Source organism: Ranitomeya imitator, chromosome 6, assembly GCF_032444005.1.
Source record: "Ranitomeya imitator isolate aRanImi1 chromosome 6, aRanImi1.pri, whole genome shotgun sequence".
Lineage (NCBI taxonomy): Eukaryota > Metazoa > Chordata > Amphibia > Anura > Dendrobatidae > Ranitomeya > Ranitomeya imitator.
Window position 1 is genome coordinate 565,503,141 of NC_091287.1, and position 21,868 is coordinate 565,525,008.

Genomic DNA, 21,868 nt, shown 5'->3' on the forward strand with positions numbered 1-21,868 from the left:
CAAAGCAGAATACTCTAGCACAGACTGAAGGCTGGGGTGGAGTTATATAGCAGGAAGACACAGGGCACATGAGACCAAAGACACCATCTTGGAAAAGGGCAGTAATGCACAAAAGGTAAAAAATGTTCAGGGTCCTGACATTACTCCCTCCTTAGAAGCGGCCTCAGGATGATCCTGGACCAGGTTTCTCAGGGAATCTCTGATGAAAATGAGAAATCTTCTGTTGGGCATTGATGTTTTCCACAGGTTCCCAAGAGTCTTCCTCAGGGGGATATCCCTGCCATCTTATCAGATATTAGAGCCGATTCCTGCGAATCCTGGAATCAATAATTTCCTCCACCACAAATTGTTCTTGCCCATCAATCACCACAGGCTGCAGAGGTGGCACAACACGTCCCTGGAAGGTATTAGGAGATACAGGCTTTAGTAAAGATACATGAAAGACTGGGTGTACCTTCATAGTCCTAGGCAGCTTCAGCTGGCAGGCCACAGAGCTCACAATACCGTAGATCTTGAAAGGGCCAATGAATTTCTGTCCAAGTTTTTGTGAAGGAACGTTTAACTTCAGATTCTTAGTTGCTAACCACATGGAATCTCCTGCCTTGAACATGGGTGCAGGTTTACGGAATCTATCAGCCGATCTCCTATAACATTCTTGAGCTGTGGTCAGGGATTCCTTCAGAACCTCCAGATTTTGCCTCATCGCAGTCAGCCTTTCCTCCACTGCCGAAACCGGAGAATTTATTGGAGACCTAGGTAAGATACACGGATGATAACCCAGATTGGCAAAGAAAGGTGTAAATTTAGTGGAGGCGCTCTGACAATTGTTATATGAAAATTCGGCTAACGGCAGTAACTCCAACCAATCATCCTGGAGATGGCTGACATAGCATCTTAGATATTGTTCCAGTGTCTGGTTGGTCCGCTCCGTCTGACCATTTGTCTGGGGATGGTAAGCGGAAGAGAGACAGACATTAATATTGAGTGCAGAGCAAAACCCCTTCCAGAATCTTGAAGTCAACTGTACTCCACGATCAGAGATGATCGCATCCGGGACCCCATGCAACCGAAAGACATTCTGTATAACCAAGTTCACTGTATCTTTAGCTGAGGGGAGGCCGGTGCATGGAACAAAATGAGCAGCTTTAGTCAGGCGATCAACTACCACCATGATTGTATTCATGCCCCCCAATGTAGGCAGCTCCACAATAAAGTCCATTGATATAGACCCCCAAGGGCGGGATGGAACAGGTAATAGTTGTAGAAGACCCGTAGGTGCCACATGAGGAGTCTTGTAACGGGCACATACCTCGCAAGAGAGAACATGGTCCTTGGTATCCTTCAGGCAAGTTGGCCACCAAAAGAATTGGCTCAGGAACTCTTGTGTCTTCTGTACCCCCCCTGTGACCAGCCAACTTGGAGTCATGTACCAACTTGAGGATCTGCAGACGGACGACCTCAGGGACGTAGATACGTCGATCTCTGAACCACATGCCACCCTTAAAGACAAGATTAATATCTACAGGTGGGTTGGCCAGAAATACATCACCGTCATAGGCCTCCCTGCACTCCTTCCACAAGTCCTGATCGTGGATAACTCCGATGAAATTGGCATCAGATAAAATGGTCTTGGACGGGGCTCCAGGTACGGAATCCGCAGCATGGATTCGGGATAAAGCATCAGCCTTCCCATTACGAGAACCTGGACGGTACGAGATAACAAAGTTAAATTGATTTAAGAATAAGTTCCAACGAGCCTGACGAGGTGAAAGACATCTAGCGGATCTAAGGAACTCTAAATTGCGATGGTCAGTCAGCACTATGATCTGTTGTGCAGCTCCTTGCAGATGATGCCTCCATTCTTTGAAAGCCGCAATAATAGCCAGCAATTCCTCTTCTCCTACGTCATAATTCTTCTCTGCTGAGGTTAGTCTACGGGAAAAGAAAGCACAAGGATGTAGCAGACCCTTCTCTCCAGTTCTTTGGGAGAGAATAGCCCCCAAAGCATTATCAGAAGCGTCCACCTCCACAATGAATGAAAGTGTTGGATCTGGGTGTATCAACAGTGGTGCTGATGTGAAACAGATCTTAAGCCGATCAAAAGCTTCTTGAGCCTGTGATGACCACTTAAAGGGCTTTTCCTTCTTTGTCAAGGAAGTAAAGGGACGGACAATTTCAGAAAAATTTCGAATGAAGCGTCTGTAGAAATTTGCAAAACCAATAGAACGTTGGACCTCCTTAACGTTCTTGGGTACCGGCCAGTCAAGGATAGCTTGAATCTTACCAGATTCCATGTTCAGCCCCTGGGGAGAGATGATATAACCCAAGAACTGTATCTCAGAACGATGGAACTCGCATTTCTCTGGCTTGATATACAGACGGTTCTCTTTCAGACGTCTTAAAACAGTTCTGACATGTTCATGTTCCTGTAGAGAGTCAGAAAAGATTAGTATGTTGTCCAAATAGATTACCACAAACTGGTCCAACAAATCTCTGAAAATGTCATTAACAAGGTGTTGAAATGCTGCAGGGGCGTTACAAAGCCCGAAGGGCATCACAAGAGATTCAAAGTGTCCATACCGGCATCTGAATGCTCTCTTCCACTCATACCCTGGACGAATACGCACCAAATTGTAAGCCCCACGAAGATCCAGCTTAGAGAGCACCTTAGCATGGCGGACTCTTTCCAGTAATTCGGGAATCAAAGGCAAAGGGTAACGGTTTCGTACGGTTACCTTATTGAGCTCCCGATAGTCAACACAGGGTCTCAGGGTCCCATCCCTATTCTTTACAAAAAAGATAGGTGCCCCTGCTGGTGAGGTAGAAGGACGTATGAAGCCTTTGGCCAGATTCTCATCAATATACTCCTTTAAGGCTTGAAGTTCAGGTGCCGCCAAAGGGTATACGTTACCAAAAGGAATAGCTGCCCCAGGAAGCAGCTCAATGGGACAGTCATAATGCCTGTGTGGAGGAAGCTGATCTGCATTCTTCTTGTCACAGAGGTCAGAGAACTCTATATGCTGGAGGTAAAGAAGATACCTGTACATGTGGTTCCGTAGCCGTGGACTCAGGGACAACTTCTGTTAACGCTGAGTTGCTCCTTGTTGGAAAGATAATCTCCTTGGTCTCCCAGTTGCTAATTGGGTTCTGAGAACGCAACCAAGGAATGCCTAAAATCATAGGAAAATGAGGAGAAGAAATTAGCAAGAAAGAAAGTTGCTCCTGATGATTAGGCTCCAACAAAATTTCAAGGGGTATGGTCTCCTGATCCACAGGCCCAGAGATTAAAGGTGACACATCCACTGTGTCCATGGTAATTGGAGAGGCTCTTTGCTGGATTCCAATACCATGTTCCTTGGCAAATGCGATATCCATGAAATTGCCACCTGCGCCACAGTCAATCATAGCTGCACTGGAAAGCCACTGTCCTAAACACAGGATCTTAATAGGGAGAGAACAGTGAGAGTTCTTTTCCTTCAGCTCCTTGGGGGGTGAAGCCATAGAAAGTGAATGGAATACAGCATTTAAAGGCAGGCTACATTCAGAGATGTCAGATTCATCATCACAGTTGTCATACTCCCCTACTGCTGCTAGCACCTTGTTAGGCCGTCTAGGACACTTAGGACAATTGATCAAGAAGTGGTCAGACTGACCGCAGTAGAAACATAGGCTTTCACGAAGGAGATGCTCCCGACGCTCATTGATCTCGCTCCTCTGAACGGAATCAATTTGCATGGGCACCTCCTCCACCTCCCGAGAGGTTTTACCTGCAGGCTCTTTGGAAGGAAGGGAAAAGTTAGAAATATGGTTATATGCAGCAAATTTCTCCTGCCTACACTCAGTAAGGGTGGTTTCACACTTGCGTTTTTGTCTGCAGCGTTTTTTTAAAAGAAAACGCATGCGTTTTTTCCCCCTATATTTAACATTGAAAACGCATGCGTTTTTTTGTGTACGCGTTTGGTCGCGTTTTGTGACGCATGCGTTTTTTTACTGCATGCGTTCATTTTCTGAAATGCTACTTGTAGTATTTTTAGAAGCGTTTTTTGGACCCAAAAAAAAAAACGCATGCGTTTTTTTATTAAAAAAACAGAAAACACACTGATATGCCACCCCCAACATAAAGGTGATAAAGGGAACCTAACCCTACCCCTAACCCTAAGGGATCCTAACCCTACCCCTAACCCTACCCCTAAGGGATCCTAACCCTACCCCTAACCCTACCCTTAACCCTACCCCTAACCCTAAGGGATCCTAACCCTAATCCCTTTAGGGTTAGGGGTAGGGTTAGGATCCCTTAGGGTTAGGGGTAGGGTTAGGGGTAGGGTTAGGATCCCTTAGGGTTAGGGGTAGGGTTAGGATCCCTTAGGGTTAGGGGTAGGGTTAGGGGTAGGATCCCTTTAGGGTTAGGGCTAGGGTTATGATCCCTAAATCTACCCCTACCCCTGACCCTAACTATTTCTGTTTATAGTGGGTTTTTTACTTTATTTTGATGATTGGCAGCTGTCACACATTTCTCAGCATGCGTTTAAAAAACGCAAACGCATGTAAAAACGCATGTAAACGCGTCAAAACGCATGCGTAAAAAAACGCAGCGTTTACACGCGTTTACATGCGGTTTTTTGCGTTTTTTACCGCAAAAACGCACCCCAAAAAACGCCAATGTGAAACCAGCCTTAGGTGAATGTCTATGCGCACACAATGCTGTATAAACGTCTCTAGCTCTTGTGGTGACTCAGAGCGAGCTAGTTCATCTTTTATAATACTAGACAGACCCCTTTTAAAAATAGGCAATTGTGCATAACTGTCCCAATTGGTATCAACCGCTAATCTCCTGAATTCAGTGGCATACTCAATAACAGAACGTTTAGCCTGGCGTAAAGACAACAAAGCAGATTCAGCGGTTGCACGGCGATTAGGATCATCAAACATTAATGCCATAGAAATGCTTATAAGGCAGTTCAAAGCAAATCTTAGCTCAACCAGGGAGGCCTGGTTAAAAGTCTCTGATTTTGCAGAGCAGAAACAGCGTACATGTCCAGCATATGCAGAAGGAAGTAACAAGAGCAGCAGATGAAGGAGGATTCCTGGAAACTGGTGAATGCAGCAGGAACTCAGGGCAGAGTAGCAGGATCTCCAACACAGGTTCACAGGAGCAGGTGCAGGTGCAAGGCCAGGAGTAATCAGGAGCAGGATGCAAAGCAGAATACTCTAGCACAGACTGAAGGCTGGGGTGGAGTTATATAGCAGGAAGACACAGGGCACATGAGACCAAAGACACCATCTTGGAAAAGGGCAGTAATGCACAAAGGTAAACAATGTTCAGAGTCCTGACAACCACAATCAAATGAGACCTTATACATACTTATGGGTAATGAGCTGTGCTCTATTACTTTAGGCTGTTAATATCTTAAAATTGTGCATCTTGGTAGGTCTTAATTTTTTTGAATCCCAGTGATACTCTTGCACAGCCTTTTGGGGAACTACAGGGCCTTGCAAAAGTATTCGGCTCCCTGGAACTTTCCAACCTTTTTCCACGTATCATGCTTCAAACATAAAGATACCAAATGTAAATTTTTGGTGAAGAATCAACAACAAGTGGAACACAACTGTGAAGTTGAACACAATTTATTGCTTATTTTAAATTTTTGTGGAAAATCAAAAACTGGAAAGTGGGGCGTGCAATATTATTCGGCCCCTGCAACTTAATACTTTGTTGCTCCACCTTTTGCTGTGATTACAAGTCACTTGGGGTCTGTCTCTATCAGTTTTGTACATGGAGAGTCTGAAATTCTCGCCCGTTCTTCCTTGGCAAACAGCTCGAGCTCAGTGAGGTTTGATGGAGATCGTTTGTGAACAGCAGTTTTCAGCTCTTTCCACAGATTCTCCATTGGATTGAGGTCTAGACTCTGACTTGGCCATTCTAACACCTGGATACGTTTATTTGTGAACCATTCCATTGTAGATTTTGCTCTATGTTTGGGATCATTGTCTTGTTGGAAGACAAATCTCCGTCCCAGTCTCAGGTCTTTTGCAGACTCCAACAGGTTTTCTTCAAGAATGGTCCTGTATTTGGCTCCATCCATCTTCCCATCAATCTTAACCATCTTCCCTGTCCCTGCTGAAGAAAAGCAGGTCCAAACCATGATGCTGCCACCACCATGTTTGACAGTGGGGATGGTGTGTTCAGGGTGATGAGCTGTGCTGCCTTTATGCCAAACATATCATTTGGCATTGTTGCCAAAAAGTTCGATTTTGGTTTCATCTGACCAGAGCATCTTCTTCCACATGTTTGGTGTCTCCCAGGTGGTTTGTTGCAAACTTTAACCCCTCTCTGACCTTAGACGTACTATCCCATCGAGGTGCCCTGGGCCTATCTGACCCTCGATGGGATAGTACGTCATATGCGATCGGCAGCGCTCACGGGGGGAGCGCCGCCAATCGCGGCCGGATGTCAGCTGCCTATCGCAGCTGACATCCGGCACTATGTGCCAGGAGCAGTCACGGACCGCCCCCGGCACATTAACCCCCGGCACACCGCGATCAAACATGATCGCGATGTGCCGGCAGTATAGGGAAGCATCGCGCAGGGAGGGGGCTCCCTGCGGGCTTCCCTGAGCCCCCCGCAGCAACGCGATGGGATCGCGTTGCTGAGAGGGTCTCCTACCTCCTTCCTCGCTGCAGACCCCGGATCCAAGATGGCCGCGGCATCCGGGTCCTGCAGGGAGGGAGGTGGCTTCACAGAGCCTGCTCAGAGCAGGCACTGTGAAGCCTGCAGTGCTGCATGTCAGATCGGTGATCTGACAGAGTGCTGTGCAAACTGTCAGATCACCGATCTGTGATGTCTCCCCCGGGACAAAGTAAAAAAGTAAAAAAAAATTTTTCCAAATGTGTAAAAAAAATAAAAAAATATTCCTAAATAATAAAAAAATATATATATTATTCCCATAAACACATTTCTTTATCTAAATAATAATAAAAAAAACAATAAAAGTACACATATTTAGTATCGCCGCGTCCGTAACGACCCCACCTATAAAACTGGCCCACTAGTTATCCCCTTCAGTAAACACCGTAAGAAAAAAAAAAAAACAAGGCAAAAAACGCTTTATTATCATACCGCCGAACAAAAAGTGGAATAACACGCGATCAAAAAGACAGATATAAATAACCATGGTACCGCTGAAAACGCCATCTTGTCCCGCAAAAAACGAGCTGCCATACAGCATCATCAGCGAAAAAATAAAAAAGTTATAGTCCTGAGAATAAAGCAATGCAAAAATAATTATTTTTTCTATAAAATAGTTTTTATCGTATAAAAGCGCCAAAACATAAAAAAATGATATAAATGAGGTGTCGCTGTAATCGTACTGACCCAAAGAATAAAACTCCTTTATCAATTTTACCAAACTCGGAACGGTATAAACGCCTCCCCCAAAAGAAATTCATGAATAGCTGGTTTTTGGTCATTTTGCCTCACAAAAATCGTAATAAAAAGCAATCAAAAAATGTCACATGCCCGACAGTGTTACCAATAAAACGTCAACCCATCCCGCAAAAAACAAGACCTCACATGACTCTGTGGACCAAAATATGGAAAAATTATAGCTCTCAAAATGTGGTAACGCAAAAAATATTTTTTGCAATATAAAGCGTCTTTCAGTGTGTGACGGCTGCCAATCATAAAAATCCGCTAAAAACCCCGCTATAAAAGTAAATCAAACCCCCCTTCATCACCCCCTTAGTTAGGGAAAATTTAAAAAAATGTATTTATTTCCATTTTCCCATTAGGGCTAGGGTTAGGGCTAGGGTTAGGGTTAGTGTTAGGGCTAGGGCTAGGGTTAGGGCTAGGGTTAGGGCTAGGGTTAGGGTTAGGGCTAGGGTTACGGCTAGGGTTAGGGTTACGGCTAGGGTTAGGGTTAGGGTTAGGGCTAGGGTTAGGGTTGGGGCTACAGTTAGGGTTGAGGCTAAAGTTAGGGTTAGGGTTGGGGCTAAAGTTACGGTTAGGGTTTAGATTACATTTACGGTTCGCATTAGGGTTGGGATTAGGATTAGGGGTGTGTCTGGGTTAGAGGTGTGGTTAGGGTTACTGTTAGGATTAGGGTTAGGGGTGTGTTTGGATTAGGGTTTCAGTTATAATTGGGGGGTTTCCACTGTTTAGACACATCAGGGGCTCTCCAAATGCGACATGGCGTCCGATCTCAATTCCAGCCAATTCTGCGTTGAAAAAGTAAAACAGTGCTTCTTCCCTTCCGAGCCCTCCCATGTGCCCAAACAGGGGTTTACCCCAACATATGGGGTATCAGCATACTCAGAACAAATAGGACAACAACTTTTGGGGTCCAATTTCTCCTGTTACCCTTGGGAAAATACAAAACTGGGGGCTAAAAAATAATTTTTGTGGGAAAAAAAAGATTTTTTATTTTCACGGCTCTGCGTTATAAACTGTAGTGAAACACTTGGGGGTTCAAAATTCTCACAACACATCTAGATGAGTTCCCTGGGGGGTCTAGTTTCCAATATGGGGTCACTTGTGGGGGGTTTCTACTGTTTAGGTACATTAGGGGCTCTGCAAACGCAATGTGACACCTGCAGACCATTCCATCTAAGTCTGCATTCCAAATGGCGCTCCTTCCCTTCCGAGCCCTCCCATGCAGCGAAACAGTGGTTCCCCCCACATATGGGGTATCAGCGTACTCAGGACAAATTGGACAACAAATTTTGGGGTCCAATTTCTCCTGTTACCATCGGGAAAATACAAAACTGGGGGCTAAAAAATAATTTTTGGGGGAAAGTTTTTTTTGTTTTTTTTCACGGCTCTGCGTTACAAACTGTAGTGAAACACTTGGGGGTTCAAAGCTCTCACAACAGATCTAGATGAGTTCCTTAGGGGGTCTAGTTTTCAAAATGGTGTCAATTGTGGGGGGTTTCTACTGTTTAGGTACATTAGGGGCTCTGCAAATGCAATGTGACACCTGCAGACCATTCCATCTAAGTCTGCATTCCAAATGGAGCTCCTTCCCTTCCGAGTCCTCCCATGCGCCCAAACAGTGGTTCCCCCCCACATACGAGGTATCAGCGCACTCAGGAGAAATTGGACAACAAATTTTGGGGTCCAATTTTTCCTGTTACCCTCGGGAAAATACAAAACTGGGGGCTAAAAAATAATTTTTGTGGGAAAAAATGTTTGTTTTATTTTTACGGCTCTGTATTGTAAACTTCTGTGAAGCCCTTGGTGGGTCAAAGCGCTCAAAACACATCTAGATAAATTCCTTAGGGGGTCTACTTTCCAAAATGGTGTCACTTGTGGGGGGTTCAATGTTTAGGCACATCAGTGGCTCTCCAAACGCAACATGGCGTCCCATCTCAATTCCTGTCAATTTTGCATTGAAAAGTCAAACGGCACTCCTTCCCTTCCGAGCTCTCCCATGCGCCCAAACAGTGGTTTACCCCCACATATGGGGTATCAGCGTACTCAGGACAAATTGTACAACAACGTTTGGGGTCCAATTTCTTCTCTTACCCTTGGGAAAATAAAAAATTGGAGGCGAAAAGATAATTTTTGTGAAAAAATATGATTTTTTATTTTTACGGTTCTGCATTATAAACTTCTGTGAAGCACTTGGTGGGTGAAAGTGCTCACCACACCTCTACATAAGTTCCTTAGGGGGTCTACTTTCCAAAATGGTGTCACTTGTGGGGGGTTTCAATGTTTAGGCACATCAGAGGTTCTCCAAACGCAACATGGTGTCCCATCTTGATTCCAGTCAATTTTGCATTGAAAAGCCAAATGGCGCTCCTTCGCTTCCGAGCTCTGCCATGCGCCCAAACAGTGGTTTACCCCCACATGTGGGGTATTGTCGTGCTCAGGACAAATTGTACAACAATGTTTGGGGTCTATTTTCTCCTGTTACCCTTGGTAAAATTAAACAAATTGGAGCTGAATTAAAATTTTTGTGAAAAAAAGTTAAATGTTCATTTTTATTTAAACATTCAAAAAATTCCTGTGAAACCCCTGAAGGGTTAATAAACTTCTTGAATATGGTTTTGAGCACCTTGAGGGGTGTAGTTTTTAGAATGGTGTCACACTTGGGTATTTTCTATCATATAGACCCCTCAAAATGACTTCAAATGAGATGTGGTCCCTAAAAAAAAATGGTGTTGTAAAAATGAGAAATTGCTGGTCAACTTTTAACCCTTATAACTCCCTAACAAAAAAAAAATTTTGGTTCCAAAATTGTGCTGATGTAAAGTAAACATGTGGGAAATGTTACTTATTAAGTATTTTGTGTGACATATCTCTGTGATTTAATTGCATAAAAATTCAAATTTGGAAAATTGCGAAATTTTCATAATTTTTGCCAAATTTCCGTTTTTTTCACAAACAAACGCAGGTACTATCAAAGAATTTTTACCACTATCATGAAGTACAATATGTCCCGAGAAAACAGTGTCAGCATCACTGGGATCTGTTGAAGCGTTCCAGAGTTATAACCTCATAAAGGGACAGTGGTCAGAATTGTAAAAATTGGCCCGGTTGTTAACGTGCAAACCACCCTTGGGGGTAATGGGGTTAAACAGCACTTTTTATGGATTTCTTTGAGAAATGGCTTTCTTCTTGCTACTCTTCCATAAAGGCCAGATTTGTGCAGTGTACGACTGATTGTTGTCCTATGGACAGACTGTCCCACCTCAGCTGTAGATCTCTGCAGATCATCCAGAGTGATCATCGGCCTCTTGGCTGCATCTCTGATCAGTCTTCTCCTTGTATGAGATGAAAGTTTAGAGGGACGGCCGGGTCTTGGTAGATTTGCAGTGTTATGATACTCCTTCCATTTCAATATGATCGCTTGCACAGTGCTCCTTGGGATGTTTAAAGTTTTGGAAATCATTTTGTATCCAAATCCGGCTTTAAACTTCTCCACCACAGTATCACGGAGCTGCCTGTTGTGTTCCTTGGTCTTCATGATGCTCTCTGTGCTTCACACAGAACCCTGAGACTATCACAGAGCAGGTGCATTTATACGGAGACTTGATCACACACAGGTGGATTATATTTATCATCATTGGGCATTTAGGATGACATTCGATCATTCAGAGATCCACAATGATCTACTGCACTGAAAGTAAAGGGGCCGAATAATATTGCACGCCCCACTTTTCAGTTTTTGATTTTCCACAAAAATGTAAAATAACCAATAAATTTCGTTCAACTTCACAATTGTGTTCCACTTGTTGTTAATTCTTCACCACAAATTTACATTTTGTATCTTTATGTTTGAAGCATGATATGTGGGAAAAGGTTGAAAAGTTCCAGGGGGCCGAATACTTTCGAAAGGCACTGTATGTGTTATGATAACTGCATGGTATGATGGGTGTATGTGTAATCCCACTTGGCTTCCCCTGATGTGATTGTCCTGGTTTCTGAGTTTTCAGCAATGTGTGAAATGAAGCAGGGCCTTTTTTTTTTATCCTCAAGAATCGAATTACAAAGTGTTTGAATTTGCAGGGACCTGCAAATTAAAAAAAAATCCCTTTGCAGATCCACCCACTCATCTCTAAATCAAATTCTGACATACATGGCAAAGAGTAATGACATCTTAGAGTGAAATTCTATCATAAATCTATAGAACAGTCTGGAACTCTGAAGAAAAAAATCGCCAAATAATATAACCATAGATCACCGTGTTTAGCAGAGAAGAGAACCCTGCAACATATCTGGACGTGGATATAAGAAGATCTTGCAGCTTCTCGTCCTTGTAATCAAACTGCTCCCCAAACAGCACAGTACTGATGATGTTTCCTACAGCGCTGCCCATGAACAATGTTGGGTCAAAGGGTTTTCCTGTGGACAGAAAGCAAGAACATCATGAAGTGGCCATCGCTTAGCATCCTAATATTCTCGTTCTCTGAAATGTCCATACTAAGAGGCTGATGCAACTTGGTGTACTAATGTCTAAGCAGGGCAGACAGTGGCAGGGAGTAGATGCCGAGGACCCACAGGGGTATTGGTGGACTGCCAAAATCCAAGAGTCACTGTAGGATGTTGGTACAGTCAGCAAGGTACTCCCTCAGCATCTTAGAAAACATTCCAGTCCTTGTGACATTACCCCGCGCCTCAGGGCCAGGGCGATGGGAGGGTCTGAAAAAACTGTCCCAGAACTTTGCCAGTGTTCCCCTGCCTGTGCTGGATTGGAGTTGTGTCTCTCTCGCCTTTACTCCTTGGTTGTCCAACGAATTGTTATGTCTGCCACCAGCGTTTAGAGATGGGAATGTTTTTACTAATTCTGCAACAATGGCCCTCTGGTAATGCACCATTTTAGTACACCTCTCTGCCTCTGGAAGAACAGATTGAAAGTTCTCCTTGTAGCGTGAGTCTAAAAGTGTCACTACCCAGTAATGAGTGTCACCCAAAATTTTAGGTGCAGCCAGACTCTGGTGGAGCTCCCTACAGCCTGCGTATAAGGATGGCTCAGGTGAAGCTCAGAGTTTATTCAGTACGACTGCAATGTCTGTGATCAATTCCCAGTACAATGTTCGTGTCACATTCATCAGTTACACATCTGTGGAATGCGCCCCTATGATCAGTGCAGGAAACAAGCAGGAACATGAACTCTGTTCAGCTTCCTACTACGAACACCATGGAGTCTAATAAATAATAGTGAAGTCTAAGCAGGGCAGATAGTGGCAGGCAGTAGTGATTGAGCACTAAGATGCTCCGGTGCTCATTGCTCGAATTGAGCACGTCCTACTGATCGGGTGCTTGACTTGTGTAATGAGTATAATGTAAGCCATGGGGAAATTCTGGCTTTTTTCCGGCACACCCTCCCAGGATGTCTGAGGGACTCGAAAATCGCTGAAATGGGTGGAAACCGCACTCAAATGGGATGGGATCAGCCTGGTGAAGATGCCTGGATGCATCTCTGACCCCTGGGTTGCTGCTGGTTAGGCTGGCTTCACACTTGCGTTTCGTTGCGCTGCGGATGGCATCGTACTTCCTCCTTGCGTCCTCAGTGAAGCTCCGCCCAGGCTCCGCCTACTGCCGCATGCATCACATGTACCTATCTTTAGTATTGGGTACACAGGGACATGCTTTATATGCGGATGTGTACGCATGCGGCGATTTGAGGTGTGCAGCGATCGCACGGGAACACAAAATTTTACGTTACGGTGTGATCGCCACACACCTCAAATCGCCGCATGTGGACACATCCGCATACAACACATGTACCTGCGTACCCAATATTAAAGATAGGTTCAGGTACGCAGGGAAACGCAGGACGCAGGTGGCAGTAGGCCGTTCTTCATGGAGGAAGCAAGGAGGAAGTACGCTGCCATCCGCAGCGCAACGAAACGCAAGTGTGAAGCCAGCCTAACAATGTCAGCATACTCCACTTTAAAGACTGACAATAAAACATACAAAACCAAAAATAAAGTGGATTTTACAGGAAAAAGTGTTCTTTCTTTTATAATCACTTGTATGTAAGTGAAAATAAAAAAAAGTGAAAAATCACCTCTTCCACCCTTTATTTTATGTTCAGACATGGCGTTTTTGCACTTCTTCATTGGTTTCAATGGTGAGATAATGCTGCAAAAACACTGAAAGAGTTGACATGCTCCTTTTTTCAGAAATGCAATAGTTTTCAATTTAAGTCAGGAAAGAAAAGGAATAAGGAAATGTGTGCATGCGATTTCTGATTTTTTTTCTCATTTGTAAGGAGTTGGACTCTTAAACTGGTTGTCATGGTAAGCTGCAGCCGCTGATGCGGCCTAGCCCACAAACGCCCCCATGCCAACTGCCCATGAAGGTGTGGGGTGCGCGTCCCCCAGGGACACAACACAGACCCTTTATACCACAGAGGGGGACCCGGGCCTACCCGAACTAGGGGAGCGCACAGACTGGGGTTCTGTGGCAGCTGAGCATGTGGACAAGGAAAGAGACACCTAGGACTTGATTATACGGCACAATTTCAGGTATAGAGAAAGTAAAGTTTACTAAATTCACACAGTACATAAACCAAACGTGACTATGCTAGGCTCCTGATTCCACACCTCTCAGAAGGGTACCACCCAGTGGACCCCAAAACACCAACGGATCACCGAGGCATACAAAGGCGGGACATCATGACACAGGCAGGACATCAGGGTACACAAGTGCAGCGCCCCAGAGACCTGGTCGTTGCAGTATGGCACTAAGGAGAGTAGCGGTACGTCCGATGGCACTAAAGAGTTCTCCTGACAAGGTATCACCAGAACACATTACACTTCACACTCCGGCCACTAGGGGGAGAAAAAGGCTTTATTTATTGGGCCACTCCTCACACTGGTAAAACTAGGGGCTGGGGAGGAAGTTAGTCAGAAGCTGACTGGGTTGGAACCAGGCAACATCCCGTGGCAGGGGGTGTTGCAGGGAGAAGACACAGGGGGGTCCCTGTCAGGCGTGGGAACCTGGCAGGTGCCTAGCGAACAGAAGAGAATGTAACGGAACCGCGCCTGCACACCTTGCGGTGGTATCCTAAGAGAGAGACAAGAAGGGAAGAATACTGTGGAACAGTGTAAACGAGATCAGCACAAAGGAGAGCCAGTAAGAGTCGTTCCGAGAGAGGAAGGCAACATCTTACTGAGGCGCGTAGTCGGTGGCCGGATCACCGTAGGAGTAACTGACAGTTACAGTTGATTATAGGTTGGCTGTCTACCTTCTACACCTACAAAGACATAGGGGGCAACATTGGGAGAGGGGCGTCTCTAGGGTCCCGGAAGACCTCCAAGCCTTCCCGTCAAACGGGTGGCGTCCTAGCCAAAATATACCTGGGGGACGTTAGAAATTAGCAACATCTGGAACCAAAGAACGAGAGAGAGAGAAAGCTGTAGAAAACGAACGAACGAGAACAGCAGTTGTGAGGACTATTCCGAATGCTCAGCAGGGTAGGACTACAACACACAGGCGCTATTGGTAGGCAACGATTTCCATCTGAGAGGGAAACTCTGGATGTGCCCATCGGACCGGCCGGTCTCAGAGAGCCCTGTTAACCGTGCTCTGGATTGCGGATCCTGAGGTCTTCAGTAAAGAGGTAAAGAAACTGCAACCTTGTGTCCTCATTATTGACTGCACCTCACACCATCACCACCCACCTTACTGGGAAGCCCTGGGGATATACTTCACCTGTGGGAAGGTATACCATCCAGCTGCCATTCCATCACCCCAGCGGACCCCACAGCAGCGTCGGTCACCCTGACCGAACACCACAGGTGGCGTCACGAACCCCTGACAGACTGTACTACCACCTTCATTGGACGCCCCTTAGCAGGGTCACGACCGGGTCCAGCCACCGTGACAACCGCAGAACCGAGTAGAAAGGACCGGTACCGAGTGACCTGTGGCCCTGTGTCTGGGGGCGCTCCAACTTGGCGTCACGAACAGGATCGTACTTAATAACCACAAAGACCTCTCTGACATATTGCTGTCAGGAACAATGGCTATAGTTAGCCCATTAGACAGAAAACAAGGAGGATATACCCGCTCAATATATCATATCGAAAAAGGAGAAGAAGGAGCTATGCCAGGTATATAGTATAAAATCCAAAGTTTATTGAAAACAGTTTCATAACATCTATAAAAATGTTTAAGTACACGTACAAAAGACAATACACCAAGGTGAACCACTGGGGGCTAAACCTATATAGGGCGTTCTGTTGGTGGGCACACTTGCCTATATGATGACACTCTGCACTTTATTACTAGTTGTTATTATAATCTAGGCATTTTGGGTTCTTTGGCGGATCTGGTTCACCTTGGTGTATTGTCTTTTGTACGTGTACTTAAACGTTTTTATAGATGTTATGAAACTGTTTTCAATAAACTTTGGATTTTATACTATATACCTAGCATAGCTCCTTCTTCTCCTTTTTCGATATGATATATTGAGCGGGTATATCCTCCTTGTTTTCTGTCTAATGGGCTAACTATAGCCATTGTTCCTGACAGCAATATGTCAGAGAGGTCTTTGTGGTTACTAATTATTTCTGTGTTTTTCACAGCTAGCCTCTGTCCTAATATGGACTTTCGTGCTCGCGACCAGACTTGGCGGGCCCTTATTAATGATACTGTGCAAGACGATACCGAAGGGTGTTCTGTGGGACCCGATAGGAACATACAAGACACTATTAATAAATTTAAGGATCTTTTGAGAAAAAGGACACGTATTTGGTGGAATAATGCGTTCCTGGAAAAATATTTACAAAAGGACCTGATACCACGAGGTCTAAGAGTACAGGTCTTCCCCTCATTTCCCATTGAAGATGTGACATTTAAGAATAAATGGGAAACTTTGACCAACACATGCTCGAGGGGCTTCCTGGAACTGTTGAAAAACATGAACCAGGGATCCCTAGTTTCTCTTGAGGTCGAGATAGAGGAGCTACAGGTTATCCTGAGGAGGGATATGACGACCGACGCTCTTAAAAAGTTTAATGAGGAGATGGACTCCCTCTCTCAAAAATGGGCTAATGAGATCCAAGCTACTAAGAGTAAGAAGTTCCAGAGGGATGTGGAAGACAAGAGGCTCTCAAGAGTATATAGATGGCGCAATAGTAATGAGCGTTCAAGATCCTATTTTAGAAATGCGTCATACTCCAGGTCACGCTCAACATCTATTAGATCTAACTTTTCGGGGGAAGAGGAAGTGACCTCTAAGAATGTTAAACAGAGTGGTGCTTCAGGTGGTGCATCAAATTTTAAAAGGACCACAAGACAGGCCACCAAATCTAAGACTGGTGGTGGGGCACCATCCGACTCCCAGGGTGGGCTACAGGTAGTTAATTTGTCTTCTTACCAACTCACTAACGTTCAGCTTAAACTTTTGTCTAAAGGATTATCTTTTTCTCCTACTAACTCATTTAATTTTTTTACAGCGATAAAGGATCTGCACTTATTCTCCCGTAAACTTTTGTTGAAGAAACTACATCATAAAAAGGACCTATGTGAGCCCATGAGTGAGACCGAGAGAGAGACTCTCCAGAATTTGGAGGATCTTTTGGACGAACAGGTTGGTCTACAAACTAACAGATTTCCTCCGTCATCTTTGCCCAGATCTACAAGGTTCCCCCCCTTGTCTTTAAGCCCAGCAATTGAAGTTTTTACCAGATGTGTCAGTGAGGACTTTAAAAAACTGTCAACTAGAAGACGTTACGATAATCTGACACAGAGTGAACGTGTAGCTTTGTCTCAATTACAGTCCTTGCCTGGTGTCATTTTTAAACCAGCAGACAAGGGGGGGAACATTGTGATCTGGCCTCAAGAGAAATACGAACGTGAGGCCCTTAGACAACTTAGGGACCTCAATACGTACTCCAAACTATCCTATAATTCTCTGGCCTCTTTCTCTCTCGGTCTCCAGTGCATTTTGGTTCGGGCTCTGGACAAAGAGATTATCACTAAACAGGTAGTGGAGGGTCTGACAGTGAAATATGCTAAGATACCAACATTCTACCTGCTTCCTAAAATCCACAGGAATGCCCTCGACCCCCCAGGGCGTCCTATTGTGTCAGGCATTGGGGGACTCTGTAACCCCATATGCCAATTTATTGACTTTTATTTAAAACCCCTTGTGGAGACATTACCATCGTATGTACGGGACACAACGGACGCCCTGGGTAGGGTCGATGGCATTTTTGTGGATCATGATACCCGACGTGGAGAGCCTGTACACCTGCATAGATCACCAACATGGCATTGACGCGGTCCGCCTCTTTCTGGAGGCCTCCGACCGTGACGGCCCGCTTTGTGAGTTTATCCTCGAGCTGCTGCACTATGTCCTGACTCATAATTTTTTTGTTTACAAAGATCAGTTCTATCTACAGAAGCGTGGCACGGCCATGGGCGTGGCCTGTGCGCCCTCGTACGCAAATCTCTTGCTGGGCTCCTGGGAGAGATCGATTTTTGGCGACGAGGGCCCGCAGGCCGCTTCCCATGTGCTGTGCTGGCACAGATATATTGATGATATTTTTTTCTTGTGGGACGGGACGGTGCGGCAGCTCGGGGACTTTATGGAGACGTTGAATCGGAATTCTCGTAACATATTTCTGACCTATAGTTATGACGTCAAGAAGGTTAACTTCTTGGATGTCAGCTTTGAATTAGATAAAAACAGGTCTATTCAAACAGATGTATATCGTAAACCAACATCTGTGAATTCTTTGATTCATGCGTCTTCAGCTCACATTGCATCCACCATCAGGGCCGTCCCGGTCGGACAGTTCCTCCGGATGAGGCGGATATGTTCGTCAGATGCCAAATTCGAGGCACAGGCCTCGGATCTTAAATCCAGATTTGAGGCACGTGGTTATTCGAACCGGTGTATTAAGTATGGTTACCGCAGAGCGCGGGCGACTCCACGCGTCGATCTCCTTAGGGGTGCCAGAGCTCGACCAAACACTACTGGCAATGGTCCTATTCGATTTATATCAACCTTCAATCATGAATAGGAGGATATGCGGCAGATCCTTTCAAAACATTGGTCTATTTTGCATACCGAGCCCACCCTGGGAACTGGATTGGGGGATTATCCCCTTATGACTGCTAGAAGGTCCAAAAATCTGAAGGACCTTCTGGTCAGCAGTCACTATGTGCCCACCATGAACCACCCCTTTGGCTCTAGGGGTCCAACATTGGGATCTATACCATGCGGTCGCTGTCTTGCCTGCGCAAATGTCCTGCGCTGCTCTACTTTCTGTAGCTCTGATGGAAGTAAAATCTTTGACATTAGACATCGGATTTCCTGCAGTAGCACTAACGTAATCTACTATGCTACGTGCGGGTGCTCCAAAATATACGTGGGATTAACGTCAAGAGAGCTCAGAATAAGGGTACGTGAGCATGAGCGGGACATTTGCGCAGCCAAGACGGCGACCGATGTGACTCTTCTCAAAACTGTTCCCCGCCATTTCAGGCAATTCCACAATAGTGATCCTGGATCATTTAAAGTAAGGGGGATAGATGCTATCCACCTCGGTATTAGAGGGGGGGGGACTACAAAAAAGTGTTAGCACAGGTTGAAGCAAAGTGGACCACCATGCTTGATACTTTGACCCCGAGGGGTCTTAATGAATCGTTATCCTTCTCCTCATTTATAGGGTCCTGAATATGATATGTCTTTGTATATTCTGTTTGAAATATTTGTTCCTATTGGTTTCCTACTTTTTTAAGTCGGGTGTTCTTTGATTTTATTATTTTTATTGTACACTAATTTTATCTTTTCATTATTATGCCTATTATTCGACAGCAGGACCAATGAATCCATGGACCCTTATTACTTCTTATTAAGATGCTGATGTCGTTGTGCTGCACGATACATAATCTGAACCGTTACATCCGAGGGCAACAAAGAGGACATTTACACAAACCGCAGAGAAAAGAATGCTATATGTGACTGAAGTCCGGACTGTTGCACTATTTGTGATTTAATTATTTATTATTTTTCTCTGCTGTTAAATCGCCAGTGTTAAGAAACTGTTCTTGTGCCTCCACTGTGTCCCTCGTGTATTGTTAATGAGCTGCGCACCTCTCTGTTGTCGCAACTGATACCTGTATCGTACGCAGCTGCTTTCACAGTATCCATTGGTGATCCAGTGGTTGTGCGCACGCGTGCCGCGGCCCAGGATCTCTGGTATGCGGCGTCGCGTCACTTGCCCTGCTCGCACGCCTGGGGATTCCCTGTGTTCCCCGCGCGTGCGCAGTAGCGCGCGACACTTCACCGCACTGCCAGGACCTGAAGTCTGCGGTGCGCGTGCGCCGCTGTGTAACCATCTGGATTGGGCCATATGGAACATGTGATTTACCTCTTGACCTTTAAAAGGTCCTGCAGACGGATGTATTGGCACTCCCTTGAAAAAGCGGTCTTATAGGGACGCGAAACGCGCGTCGGGGGGCGTCTGTACACATCCAACTTATGATCCTCCATCCCCTGCCTCTGGTAAGCGTTTTCCCACCCTCCAGACTATGTTCACTGCCCCACTGGGGGCTAAACCTATATAGGGCGTTCTGTTGGTGGGCACACTTACCTATATGATGACACTCTGCACTTTATTACTAGTTATTATAATCTAGGCATTTTGGGTTCTTTGGCGGATCTGGTTCACCTTGGTGTATTGTCTTTTGTACGTGTACTTAAACGTTTTTATAGATGTTATGAAACTGTTTTCAATAAACTTTGGATTTTATACTATATACCTAGCATAGCTCCTTCTTCTCCTTTTTCGATAGGATCGTACTTAAGCCTGAAGAATTGGGTCATGTGTGCCTTGGAACTGTGATTGAGACGTGTTGGAATTGTGATTTACTGTAAGGACTGTGCATTGCTATTGACACAAGATTCCCACCAAAACAGCCGCCATTGCCGCACCACGAGGAGCGCAGGAGAAGAAGGAGGGCGTGCCATGGGAGGAGACTATCAAAGTGGCGCCAGAAGTGCTGACTGCCCCCTCCGATTGCTGTTGCGGGAGGACGATCTGCCCCGAAGCAGAGGAGAACCGCCCCCTGATTCGCAACGGCGGGAACCAAGACAAGAAGGAGCTCGACCCCCAGGAAATGGAGGAGCCGCGTGGGAGTGCCATTGCCGATCCCGGAGAGGGGATGACGAACAAAGAGTACCCGAGCGGCGGAGAAGTGACCCTGGTCTGTCCCCGTCAGCCGGAGGAGGACCCAGATTTCTTGGAGACGCATGCGGAGGAGCCGAGTCAGCTGACTCCAAGTGCGGAGCCGGTCGATGCGAAACTATGGAGGTCAGAGCCGCCGCCGAGGGCCGCGTCGGGGGAACCACAGTGCGAGCCGCCGCCGACTCCAGTGGCCTTATCAATGGAACCGATCGGCATCGGTGGAACCATGGCAGACGGAGGTACGGAAAACGCCCCTGCCCTCATGACCGATCCGGTTCCCGCGACAGCTCCCCATCCTGACGGTGACCGACTCCCTGCCCCTTTACTGGTGGCTGTAGCCCCCGGCACCATGGAGAAGCTGGTGCCTCCGCTACCAACCACTATGGGGATACCACTGTGCGTAAGCTCCGAAGGGGTGATTTTCCAATGGGATAACCCAAGGATAGGGCGTGACGGAACCAGACAGGAGGGTACTAGCATCGCTGTGCTCACCTGGAACAGTATAAACAATGCCTGATTTTACACTGGAAAGACCGACAAGAGACAGAACAAAGCGACCCACCGAAAGTACCAGAACCAAGGACAGGACGCAGTAAAGGAAGTCCGGTAAAGCGAGGAACTGTGGTAGTCTTCCACCCGAAGCGAGGTTGGGGCTATATACAGGAACCGGGACTACCGACGGAAGTCTTCTTTACTAGCTGCAACGTGAAGACCCCACGCCGCGATAGATGGGATAATCAGCTGCTGTATCAAGGGGATCAGGTGACGTACACCCGCTATCGGAGCGCGCAGGGGTGGTGCGCCCGGAACGTGCACCGATGGGAACCGGTAGTGGTGCCACCTGCAGTCCTGACTACGACTAACCCAGATTTGACGAATCCCACCCCTGTCACCACAGTATGCATCATCACCGCTGCAGAACTTGCAACCCAAGCCGACATTCGGATTCATACACCGGGTGACCTGGCCGCACCCGAGCGACGAAACTCCGACAATGACACTGCAATAGGCGAGAACCCGGAACCGGGACTCCCGCGGCCGGGAAGAGCCCCCTACCGATGGATACCTTGCAACCTACTATAGAAATAAACCTCGAAGAACCGATTTGTAAATAGTTCATTATTTCCTGCTGCTACCTCCAACCCGTCTAGGGTTAACTCCCAGGGATCCCTTCGTTTACCCGGGATCCCTATTGTTTTCTATTGTTTTTTCTACTGTT

At 46.0% G+C, this 21,868-nt stretch overlaps 1 protein-coding gene across 1 annotated transcript in view; it reads right to left on the bottom strand.

Moving 5' to 3' along the window:
• Window positions 1-21,868, bottom strand: part of LOC138643211 (cytochrome P450 2C20-like) — a 206,524-nt gene that overhangs the window by 60,699 nt on the left and 123,957 nt on the right. The window contains exon 5 of the mRNA XM_069732058.1: window positions 11,682-11,842. Coding sequence (XP_069588159.1) covers window positions 11,682-11,842 — 161 coding nt within the window. The remainder of the gene's footprint in view (window positions 1-11,681; window positions 11,843-21,868) is intronic.